Below are 12371 nucleotides of genomic sequence, written 5' to 3'. Positions count from 1 at the left end.
AAAATGCCTAAGATCAAATGGTGGGGGAGAATATTTCTCCAATCAGCTCAGCGATTTCTTGAGGAAGAAAGAACTCAAGAGACAGTTTACATGCAGGTATAGTCTACAATATAATGGTGTTGTAGAAAGAAAAAATATGCACATTGCAAAAGTGGCACATGCATTGATGGCGGAAAATAATATGCCACATTATTTTTGGGCAAAAGCATTAGCAACTACTATGTACATTATGAACAGGATAACCACTGCAGCTGTTCATGGTATGACGCCTGAACAGAAGTTTATAGGCATAAGACCGGATGTGTCTCACTTGAAAGTTTTTGGGTGTATTACATATGTCCATATTGTTGATGAAGTGAGAACAAAGTTGGATCCAAAGGCAAAGAAATGCATCTTTATTGGTTATTCTATGGAGCAAAAAGGTTATAGATGTTATAATCCTACTAGTAGTGAGATGCGAGTAAGTAGAGATGTTGTCTTTGTTAAATTTGCAATATTGTGATGAGTTATGGTGGATCAAATGCAAGAATCAACATAATTAGCAAGTGATTAGACGAGATTAGTGAGAAATTAATCTAATAGCTTAATGCAGGCATGAATACTAAAAAAACCAGCAATTTCTCATTAGGCCAATGCCTCAATTTATAGGTTGTACATCCACAAGATGCCAAGCATCTAATCCCACTAGTTTCTCTTTGATTTGTGCCACATCCCCTACATTTGGAGGCACCTTTTCCTAGAATCTTTCCACACCTCTATATTCACTCATACTACCCTTGATTCTCTCATTAGTAGATTCCTCTCACCTTTTCACTGCTACCCACTTAATTACAGACTCCTTTTTACAGTCTCTTGCTAAGGGCTTGTTCCCGCACACACCCATTCACTTGCATATTTTAACACCTCCCCCCTAAAGTGAATAAATCTAGCACACCTAGACCCTATACCGAGTTTCCCTCTTACTTGGTAGCCCGCGACCAGTGCCTTAAGTCCCTAACTCATAATCCTTGACACTTCTCTCTCTATGTGTCCAAGGCTACTACAAGTGCCCGTGACCTTGACTAAAGTGCTCACACATACATCTACCACATGGCCTACATCATCAGTGGCTCGGAGGTGGTTTTACTCTATTGGGGCAGGTTACATTGGGTTGTGGGATTTCTCTCTCTCTCTTTGCTCTCTGAAAAGATGTCCTGACTCCTCTTCGTTTGTCTCCATGAAGTTTGCCGATGTCGATCCTTCTTCATTTGGTTTGCTGTAGTAGTGTGTAGAATGCTCTCTCCTCTCCAGTTGTTGGGTCCCCCAACCCTTTCTTCTCTTTGACCTTGTTCTCTTGCTCTAGTAGAGCTTCTTCTATCTCATGTAGCTTCAACTCTGGTACATTATTTAAGGTTGCCATAATGTTCTCATATTCTCCTTTGTCCACACTCTTCAGAAGCACTGCTAGTGCCTCATCATTCTTACTAATGGCTGCCAGTTGTTGCTTAATGCTTTTGTATTTGTTCAAGTGTGTGGTTAGAGGTTCACTTTTCGTCATGTCAAGTTTGTAGAATTGCATTAGCAAATTTATCTTTGCATTTTTTGCTTGAGTGCCAAATAATTTATTGAGTTCATCCCATGCATCTTTAGCCCATTGTATCCCTGCAATGTGGTGAATGATTTTATCATTTAAGCTAAGTGCAATGAGTCCTAATACTTTCTCATTCCTACTCTTCCACTCATTCTCCCCAATCTCCTCTGGACATTCATCTCTTCCCTCAACTAGCCCCCACAGATTCTTCCTCATGAGCAAATACGTCTGTTTGCCATGTATGGAACTACTCCCCGTTAAATTTAGCTATTTCTTGTGCAGTGCTCATGAGTGACGATGTGAAGGGGGTCTTACCTCTTGATCCAATTCAAGATTCAAGGGAAGTGTTTACCCTTTTACAACTCCAATCTAATGTTTAATGATGATTACAACAAGTTTATGAGCATGAATTCACCAAAAATTACATAAAGCCAAGGGTAACTGATCTGTACTGAATGGTTGGAATATTAAACCATCTCTGAATTTTGTGTGCAGAAAATAAAGTGTACGGGGAGGCCAGATCTGGTGCCTTAGAGTTCAAATGAGCTCAAATCCTTTCAAAGGCATCAAATAGCAGTTAGTATAGTAGAGGATCAAGCGAAGAAACAAAAGATTTGACCAAACATTGAATGCTTAATCTCTGTTTTACCAAAGTCACTTGTAGATTTGATGCAGAGCTTGATGCCACTTCTCCTTGAGGAATTTCTCAAACCTGAGATCACCAACATGTAGAACACCCTTGAAAACCCGTGGGGCTGAGAGGAATTAGGCTGATTTACTTTGAGTGAGTGTAGATCTGAGATCTCCTTCAGAAAAATGGCACCTCTTAATCAGCGAAAATCGACGATTTCGGGCAGCGATTCGATGTGCTGAATAGATGGGCTAGAGCGTGGGGCTTGTAGCTAGATGAGGCTAGGAGCTTTTAGCCTATTGTTAAGGTTGGAGGGAGAGGGAGCTCCTCCACCAGCTGGGGTGCAGAGAATGGTTGAAAAAGAGCTAAAAATAGATTAACTCCTAATTATAATTAGTAAAATAATTAGCAAGGTAATTAGGCTAAAAAATCAGATGAATCCTAAGCTTGGCTTTGATACCATGTTAAATTTACAGCATTGTGATGAGCTATGGTGGATCAACTGCAAGAATCAACATAATTAGCAAGTGATTAGATGATGATTAAGATGAGATTAGTGAGCAATTAATCTAATAGCTTAATGTAGGCATGGATACTCAAAAACCAACAATTTCTCATTAGGCCAATACCTCAATTTATAAGTTGTACATCCACAAGATGCCAAGCATCTAATCCCACTAATTTCTCCTTGATTTGTACCACCTCCCCTATATCTGGGGCACCTTTTTCTAGAATCTTTCCACACCCCTATATTCACTCATGCTACCCTTGATTCTCTCATCAGTAGATTCCTCTCACCTTTTCATTGCTACCCACTTAATTACAGACTCCCTTTTACAGTCTCTTGCTAAGGGCTTGTTCCTGCACACACCCATTCACTTGCATATTTCAACACATCAGTGAAACAGAAGTTGCAGATGTAAGAAGTGCTGATGCCGCACCACGTGTAGAGCAACAACAATCACAGGTGCTTAGTGCATGGAGGACTAGTCCTCTAGTAGTAGTTGATCCAATGTTAGCCCATGATCAGGCAGGTTAATCCAATGTTAGTCAATCCAATGTTAGCCCATGATCAGGCAGGTTAATCCAATGTTAGCCCATGATCAAGCACGTTAATCCAATGTTAGCCCATGGTCAGGCAGAGTCCTTTAGCAGTGGATCCAATGTTAGCCCATGGTCAGTCAAGTTGAGGACAGATGTAGGTACATATGTATTACATAGAGGGAAGGAAAAGGTAGATCAAACTTTTGTGCTTGATTTGTCAGCAAGTCACTCATATGTGGATGGTAACTAAGCAGAGCCTTGATGAGGAGCTTGGCATTCCATCTGTGGTTACTCCTGGTGTAAGGAGAATGAGGGTTGTTTTAAGTACACTTGGCAGTGATCCAGGTGTACACAGGTCTACGAGGGTTAGGTACCCTGTTGACAGGTTGATATATGATGGATATACAGCTCATCATTATGCTTACATGGTTAAAGTAATATACGAATTAGAGCATAAAGTTCACAGTTGATAATGGACTTTTCTATGAGGCTGGTATAGAGATACAGCTACATTTGCCTTGAGGGAGAGTATAGGGGTGTTGCTATGACATCTTGTGAGGTAGCTTGGTTTCAGAAGCTACTTGGTGATATGGGTGAGCCTGTGGATAGGGCAATTTTCATTTATTGTGACAACATGAGTAACATACAGTTGGCCAGTAACCCAGTATACCATGCTAGAACGAAGCACATTGAGGTGCACTATCACTTTGTGAGGGAGAAGGTTCTAGTAGGTGATGTAGATTTGGTGTATGTTAGCATAGAGGATCATGTGGCTGACATCTTCACAAGGGTATTGGGCATAGAGAAGCTCCACAAGTTTAGGAGCTTACTTAGAGTGCAGTGTGTGGAGTTGAGCTCGAGGGGGGGCTGTTGAGATATCGAGCTCAACTAGTGCTACGACGGACATTGATGACGCGCCTAGGTGACAACTTCTACACTTATGCTTATGCCATTGGCATGGTTGGTGAGATTATGGTCAATATGCGGCTAGTGGATGACATGCTATGTGACAACCACTTTGGAATAGTAGAGTTATGACATAGTTATAGCGCTAGCTCATATAGTCGGGTTCACATTATAGATCGACCACTTTGTATGTTGTTGTAGGAGAGTACTTTCCCTTTATGTATGTACTCTTATCTTTTAGTTATATGGTTGTAGAAAAGAGAAGAAGATAGAAGAAAATTCAGCCATCCATCTCTCTCTTGTGTCTTGCACTCTCTTGTGTCTTGCACTCTCTTGTGTGCGTGCGTGTTTGCTTGCAAACAAGGAACTCAAGCTCTCTCTCTCCCCCACATTCTCTTTAGGTTTCCACCATGGGATGTGCGAAGTTATGTACTCTTGGTGTAACAATCTTCCTATCATCCCAGTAAAACTAAATATATGCTAGTAAGAGTTGCTAGCAAAAAGTGGTCATAGATAGGATGATAACTTGATGTGATGTATATAATCTACTTATAAAAGTAATAAATTTTATGCTTTCTTGTAAATCTTTTTTTTTAAATTTAATCCTAAGATGTGTAAAAGAAATGTGTCATAACAGCGACCACATTACGAGAGCAAACTGGTCTAGCAAAAGTAGAGAAAATATCAAATGAAATATGAATGGTAATGAAATGCTAAGGTCAATTCAATGAAGAATTTATCATTGTTATTTGGGTAAAAGACGGTACATAATAATTCAACTTGTGGCCTTGTGTTTGAGAGGCCACAAAGTTACAAGCTACACCAACCGAACCTAACACACAAGTTGGTTGTATAAAGTTGGCCTCGCTACTAAGAGGGGTGATTTGACATTTCATCCTGAGATGTGCGAAAGAAATGTGTCATAACTTTATTGCTTACACAAGTAGGTGGCCATCATGAGAGCAAATTGACGTAGCGAGTAGAGAAAAAATCAAATGAAATATGAATGGTAATGAAATGCTAAGGTCAATTCAATGAAGATTTTTTTTTAATTATTTGGTGAAAGATGGCACATAATAATTCAACTTGTTTGAGAGGCCACAAAGTTACAAACTACACCAACTGAACCCAACACACGAGTTGGTTGTATAGACCTAATGTTTGACTGATTGGATCAAAGTCGGCCGCTTATCGTGTAGGGTTGGCTACGAGTTGGTTGTATAGACCTAATGTTTGACTGATTGGATCAAAGTCGGCCGCTTATCGTGTAAGAGGGGTGATTTGGTATTTCATTCTGAGATGTGCAAAAGAAATGTGTCATAATAACTTCATCGCTAGGCGGCCATTACGAGAGCAAACTGTCCTAGCAAGTAGAGAAAAAATCAATGAAATATGAAATGCTAAGGTCAATTCAATGAAGATTTTTTATTATTATATAATAATTGGGTGAAAGATGGTACAGAATAATTCAACTTGTTTTTGAGAGGCCACAAAGTTACAAACTACACCAACTATGTTTGACCGATTGGAGCAAAGTCGGCCGCTTATCGTGTAGGGTTGGGGTGATTTGGTATAATACAACGCTTTCTGGGCTACCTAGGTGGCGAGCAATTTCCTTTCGGCGGAGACGAAGAGATGCGAAATTAGCAGCTTTCAAGGGGGAGAAGGGGTTGGCAGCAAGCAGCCGCCATAGCTCACAGGTATGGCTCGTCTGCTCATCTGCGTTACTTGTCACATGGGCCACATATACACATCTTTACCGCCATTGCCACCCTTTTACCACCACCCTCCTTTCCACCACCACCCTTACCATCCTCTTCTTTTTGGGCTTTTCTCTTGCTCAAGTTGTCCATTCTGCTGCCCTCTCACCAGATTTTGGCCCCTTGGCCAACCTCACCCAGCTAAGAGCTAGCTTAGCCCACATCTAGCAAGCTTAATCTCGTTTTGGGTGCCACAGTTCTGCTTGTGGGGAGCATAGCTCTGCTTTTAGGCGGTCGAGTTATCAGTTCTCTACTTTTCTGCTTGTGGTCGGTTGGATTTTCTGCTGGGCCTCATAGCTCTGCTCGTGGGCAGGTGACTTTTTTACAAATGGGCTCAATATTGGCTTTTAGCTGTGCGCAATGGGCAGCTGTATGGTTTGCTCGTAATCCCTTCCCCCTGCTGTTGGCAATCTTTTACCCCTGTTCTCCTTCTGTTCTCTCACCTGGCTGTATGCACTTATGTACCATTTTTTTTTTCTGACTGGTCTTAGGCTCAAGATCCTCCCATAGTTACCATTTTTTTTGCCGAAGGCGATTTTTTCCGCTTGTAGGTGATGCTAATGAGTGGGGGTTTGAACCTAGGTCCCAAGGCAAACACTTCACCACCTCGTTGGCACTTTTTTTTTTTTCTTGGGAAAAAGATCCTTCAATTAGTTAAAGAAAAAACAACCACAAAGGGCTAGATACAACCACAGAGGGCTAAACACAAACTCGCCTCAATTAAGGGCGGGAATCAAATGATCATGAGGGGGCTAAACACAAACTCGCCTCAATTAAGGGCGGGAATCAAATGATCATGAGGGGAAGAAGGCTGGGCTCCATAAGGAGAAGGCTATCTCGTAGAGAGAGGGGGGGGGGGGGAGAAACAATGACACAGGTGGTTTGTAGTGCCAAATGGGGTCATCGCTTTTATCCGTGAGGAAAGGGCCAGGTCTCCAAAGTCTCAAGAAAGCTTCTTGCCGCTTCCTCATGCAGTCAGAACTTCCCTGTAACTTCCCCCATTGACCGTGGAGGATGTGAATGATATCAAGCCATATGCTCCTGAAGGTTTCCGCTGGCGGAGTGTGGGTACCCTTGATGGCCTCGTTGCATCTAGCACGCCAAACGTGCCAGGTTGCTATGCTACTGCAAATCTCCCATTTTTGGCATGAGCTCGGTAGCCAGTCGTCTGTAGGTGGGGTTGTGACTGGTACTGCTGCAATATGATGGTGAGAGATCTGAAGGCCTAGCCCTTTCCCATCCTCCTCATAAGCCTACCACCTCATTGGCACTTATGTACCATATTTATGTATAAGTGTGTGATATTGTATTTTTGTATTACATTTAGACGTTTGTGCGCATGTCTATGTGATCTATATGCATTTATGTAGCATATGTGTATGTCATATATGCAATTATGCACATGTATAATGTGTTGTATTTTCTTGAATACCTTGTGTATTATAAATGAATACTTGCCTTTTGTTTTTCAAGCAGCCTGTATAATGAGACCTTTTTTCCCCTTTGCTGATGATGGCAGGCCGGTGGGAACATTGTGGCCTACTTAGCTTATTTGGGTTGTGAAAAAATGTATTGACTTTTGAGACTACATACCTAAAAGAATGAGTTGTGAATTCGGGTGCCAAAGAGCTCACAAAATCAGAAGCAAAGTTAGAAGTTTGCCGTACTACACTTAGTGAACTGGCATAGCAACAGAGTAAATATAGGTTATTTGCACAAGAAGCTTTCTATGCACCTGTTCCTTGAAGGTGAGAGCAGGTTGCTCATGGTTTGAAGAAGCGAAGGAGTTTTTATTGCTGTTGTTTGGAGAAAGTGTTATTACCACTCAGAAATGGTGAGCATCCGAAAACGGCGTCACCTCGGTATACAAGGTAAGAAATTTTGTACATTTTGTGTGTGCATGCTTGTTTGTGTGTGTGTGTGAGAGAGAGAGAGAGAGAGAGAGAAGAAGAAGAAGAAGAAGAAGAAGGGTCTATGAGACAAAAGGTGTACAATGTGTCCATGGAATCTCATCGTAGAAAAACAAGACAACAGAACAAAAAAAACTAACACTAATCCCTAGGTGAATGTAGATATGTATTGATCATCATCGTCATCCTCATCATGGAGGATCAACAAAGTGGGTGTAGAGGATATGGGGGGGAGCATTGGCGAGGGGGTGAGGAGGGTCCCTAGATCTGTAGTGTCGAGGAGAAGCTAGGACGAGGTAGCAACTACAGATGCTCGGTGGCGGGCGAGGATCTCATCAAGTTGGGGCTGGTGAGTGGTGCTCGAGGTCTAGGAGGGTGAAGCCGTCTGGCTCTCTGAAGTGCGGTGGCATGAGGTAGGGTAATTCTAGTCGAGGGGCAAGATGGTGGGCGCACCTCTTGCTCCACTATTGCTTGAGAAGACCATAGTGCCAGGTATGGTAACGGTGACGAATCCATCGCTAGTATCCTTTGTTTGTATGTATGTGACAGTTTGGAATAAGGCCTCTACCACCATAGGTGCTATAGCAAACTCTCCATGAATGATATGGTGAATGACAGAAGATGTCACGTGCACGCCCGTGCCATGGCTAATATTCGGCATTAATTGTCTTAATCCTTGATTAGTGCAGCAGTTAGGATCAGCTTTAATATCATCATCATCAGCAGTAGCACCATCTATGTTCACAGGATCATCATCATCAACTTCATCTACAGCATTGGACGGTCTAGGAAACCTGTCGGCAGCCATCAGGGGCTTCCAGCCCACAGTCAGCAGCCCCTAGGTGACCTAGACAGCAGGCGGCTGATGCCCAGATATTGGGTGACAGCAGGGGACAGTAAGCACAACATTTAATACATTAAAAGGTGGTTTCTTGTCCAGCAGATATGGCCGACAGCTTGGCAGCTGGCTTACCAGCACTCCAGGAACATATATAAGCATCTCATTATTTTCAGCATTTATCAAGTCGTTTCTAGCATCTCATCCATCGCATTCATTAGTGGAAGCTATGTAGAAGGGCCAGGGTCACTCCTATGGGGCTGACCATAGCCCTAAGTCATGTACAAGCATCTATGTAACCTTTTTTTACCATATTAATACAGAAAACCCTGACACCCAATCTCTCTTCTTCTCTCTCCTCTGTCGTAATCATGTTAATTCAGCATTAATGTTCTTAATCAGGCTTAGGGCTATGGATTAGTACAACAAGGCTTATGTGCATGCAACAAACCATTATCAATCTGGATAGCATCAAAAACTGTGGACACTCTATGCGCTGCCGATAAGCTAGGTGCCCAGAATGGGGATGCATACATCATCGCCAGAGTCACTAGTGTGTCAAAAAAGTTAGCCCTTTGTCCTTGGCTCTTGGAAGTGTGTTTGGTGGTAGTGTTTCTCTAGGAGGGCAAGTGCAACGTATCTCCTAGTGAGTCTGTCCTGTGATGCTTGTCGCATGGAGAAGTGTCCTCCGGAGCTCATGAAAGTGACCCAAGTATATGAGTTTGCTGCCTCCACTCGGCTACCATGTAGGTGATCTCTGTATGTTTTCTCACTAGGGGAAGTATAGAAGACCATGACCTTGGTCTTCCCAAGGTTAATTGACAAGCCCCTTTGCAAACAGCAGTCCTGTAGGGCATCCATGTGCTTCTGTAGTCCCCCTTGTGAGTCTGCAATAAGCACTATATCATCAGCATATAAAAGAATAGACACAAGTATGCCTGCTAGAGATGCCCCTCCACCTCCTGCTCTATCAATATCTCGTTATTGTATAGCCTGAAGAGGGTGGGGGATAGCGGGCAGCCCCGTTTCACCCCAAGAGTACTAGATAGCTCCTGTGAGAGTGCTCTAGGGCACCTCACCCTCCCAACCACTGACTCATATAAAGCAATAATGCCCCAAATCATGTCTGATGGAATCCCAAGGACCTTTAGGCACTGTAGTAGGCGATCACGTGGTGCCATACCTAGTCCAAAAGGTAGTTCTTTCGATGTGCCTTTCATGAATATGTATCTGGTGGTGGTTAGTACGTAAATCTATTTTCGTGAAATACTTTGCTCCTACTAAACGGTCAATCAGGTTATCTAATCTAGAGAGAAGATAGCGGTTCTTGTTGATTGTCACTTTGTTCAGTCTCTTGTAATCTACATGCATTTGCCAGTTGTTATCCTTCTTCCTCCTAAGTAACACAGGCGCATCCCAAGGTGATTTACCTGGACGGATCTGGTCCATCCTCAAATAATCTGCGACGAGTTGTTTGGCCAACTCATCTTCCTCAGCTTGGCTCTTCTTGTAAGGCGAAATGCTAACAGGTTTAGCACTAGGGACTAGGTCAATATGATGATCCATTTCCCTTTCGGGTGGTAAACCCGATGGCAACTCCTTAGGAAATACATCTTGAAACGAGTCAAGTAACTTCTTCAATTCTTTGCTTTTAAACACACTTAATTCATTAACATCCAGAGCAGGTACGAGAAATGAAGAAAGTGGAATCAAGACACAGTGGAAAGAAGTATACAAAGAAGAATCCATTATATTTTCAAAATCAATTGTATTTACAAGAGGTCCTTGAGAGGGATGTATACAATCACCTTGAATGCAAAACTGGCTGTTCCTATGTTCAAAAGAAAAAGAATGACTAAACCAATCGATTTGGACCTTAAGGGTCTTAAACCACTCGATCCCTAATAGCAAGTCTACATGCTAAATCTGCTACAAAGAAACCCAAAAGAGTGGTAGGATTGATCTTTGTAGCTTTCATCTGCAAGTCTCTAAATTTCTAGGGATAGACCTCACAAGTGAGGTTCTGTGAAGTCATGGTCAAACTGGCAAACTGAGCAACTATGTCGTAGTCATCCTCCTTCTTGAGGAACTCCTTCTTTGAAGACTTCTTCAAACTGCGCCCAAGTTGTCGGTTTAGGTCTGAGTTCTTTCCTCCAGAGCAAAGCCTTGCCTGAGAGGAAAAACCTGTTGCTAATAACTGAATCTTTTTGTCATCGCAATATGGATGAAATTGGAAGTGGACCTGCCACTTATGTAGCCACGTGCCCACAGTCTCCTTGGTACACTGCTTTTGCTCGCCCCCGAACTGCTTCGGAGTGATGTTGGGGCCTAAAGCAGACGCCAAGGTATCCATGCCCGAAAGGGTAGATAGAGTAGTGGTCAATAAAGAGATGGAATTTTGCAAAGTTTGCATCTGCATGACGACTTGTGCCTGATGCTCTGCGAAAGAAGCCTCGAAAGTGACTGTCACGTGCACACCAGTCAGGTGTACAGTGACATGGCATCATTATATGGCATCATTAGCATCATCAGGTTTATCAGGTATTTTTACAGGCATTTAAGGCATTTTTCAAGCATTTTTGGGGGCAGCCGACTAGCATTATATACCATTTATGGTATTTATGAGCATTCCAAGTACTGGCCGACTGCAGCTAAGCTGGCCGACCAGCCCTCTCACCCACATATATATAGGTGCCTCTCCATTCAGCCATCCAAGCGCATCCTCATCTGGAACATCAGCGTTTCAGGCTCATCAGTAGCAACAGTCCCAGCTAACGCATCATCATCAGTAGCAGTTACAGCTAACGCATCATCATCAGCACCATAATCAGCAAACACATCATCCTCAGCATCATCATCAGCAAACGCATTCAGTTCAGCCCATCAGTTCTGCGTTTCATCATCAGGTCAGCATTCAGCATCTGTTCCAAGCCTCCCTTCAGCGTTTCCTTCTCAGGAGACAAGGGAAAGATAGTGGACAGCAGTTCATTCAGTTCATTCAGCATATTCAGCATATAGGCAGCATATTCAGCAGTACAGATCCATTTGGATCTCATTGTAACCGCATTCTTCATATAATATAGCTGCAGTGCATTGACACCTATTTGTCTGTCTCTTAAACATCATTAAGTGCAGTTTATCTAGACTAAGGTTGTGATTACTACGGTCTTAAGCTCCCACATGTCACATTGGTATCAGAGCGTTACAGGGTAACCAGCCTTAGAGCATGTTCATTCCAGCAGTCATTCAGTCAGATATCATTTTTATCGCTTCCGCACAGTTAAACCCAGTTCTCAAAATTTTGCAAGCCACCCTTAGGGATTTTCCCTTAGGTCTGCATCAGTAACCCATCCATCTGCATTCTTGCACAGCATATAGGGTTGCACATGGCTTGCATAACAGTCATCTTAGCAGTGAGTCTTGCATACATGTTACCCATGAACTCTCAGGGAAGAATGACATCCATCATCAAAGGAGGACATAAGTTTTGGGCTTCAACTGGCAGTAGCAGGGGGTTTCTCTTCCACAGAAGACGGAAGTTTGCTCCAACATCACCTCAGGAGGTTCAGAGCTTCAGGTACGACGGAGATGGCAGGTGAAAGGTTTCCAGAGACAGGTCAGGGGTGACTCAGGTATTTGCCATTCAGTTCCCGCAGTACATGGAGTCTTGGCTCGAAGGATTTCACTCGTGCAGACGACCTCAGTCCCGGCA

General features: G+C 42.9%; 1 protein-coding gene across 2 annotated transcripts in view; it reads left to right on the top strand.

The window, feature by feature from the left end:
• Nucleotides 1-5694: 5694 nt before the first annotated feature.
• LOC147614342 (uncharacterized) overlaps nucleotides 5695-12371 on the top strand; it is a 57682-nt gene continuing 51005 nt past the window's right edge. The window contains exons 1-2 of one of the 2 annotated variants that reach the window (XM_086780895.1): nucleotides 5695-5851; nucleotides 7431-7782. In XM_086780895.1, coding sequence (XP_086637021.1) covers nucleotides 7743-7782 — 40 coding nt within the window. In that variant the 5' untranslated portion in view covers nucleotides 5695-5851; nucleotides 7431-7742. Of the gene's footprint in view, nucleotides 5852-5938; nucleotides 6295-7430; nucleotides 7783-12371 lie in introns of those variants that run through there. The other variant, XM_086780896.1, reaches the window with a different exon arrangement.

The sequence above is a fragment of the Cibotium barometz genome, chromosome 42 (assembly GCF_041138505.1).
Source record: "Cibotium barometz isolate CiBa-2024 chromosome 42, ASM4113850v1, whole genome shotgun sequence".
Classification (NCBI taxonomy): domain Eukaryota; kingdom Viridiplantae; phylum Streptophyta; class Polypodiopsida; order Cyatheales; family Cibotiaceae; genus Cibotium; species Cibotium barometz.
Note: the sequence above shows the minus strand (reverse complement) of the source record. Positions and strands in the feature narration are given on the sequence as shown.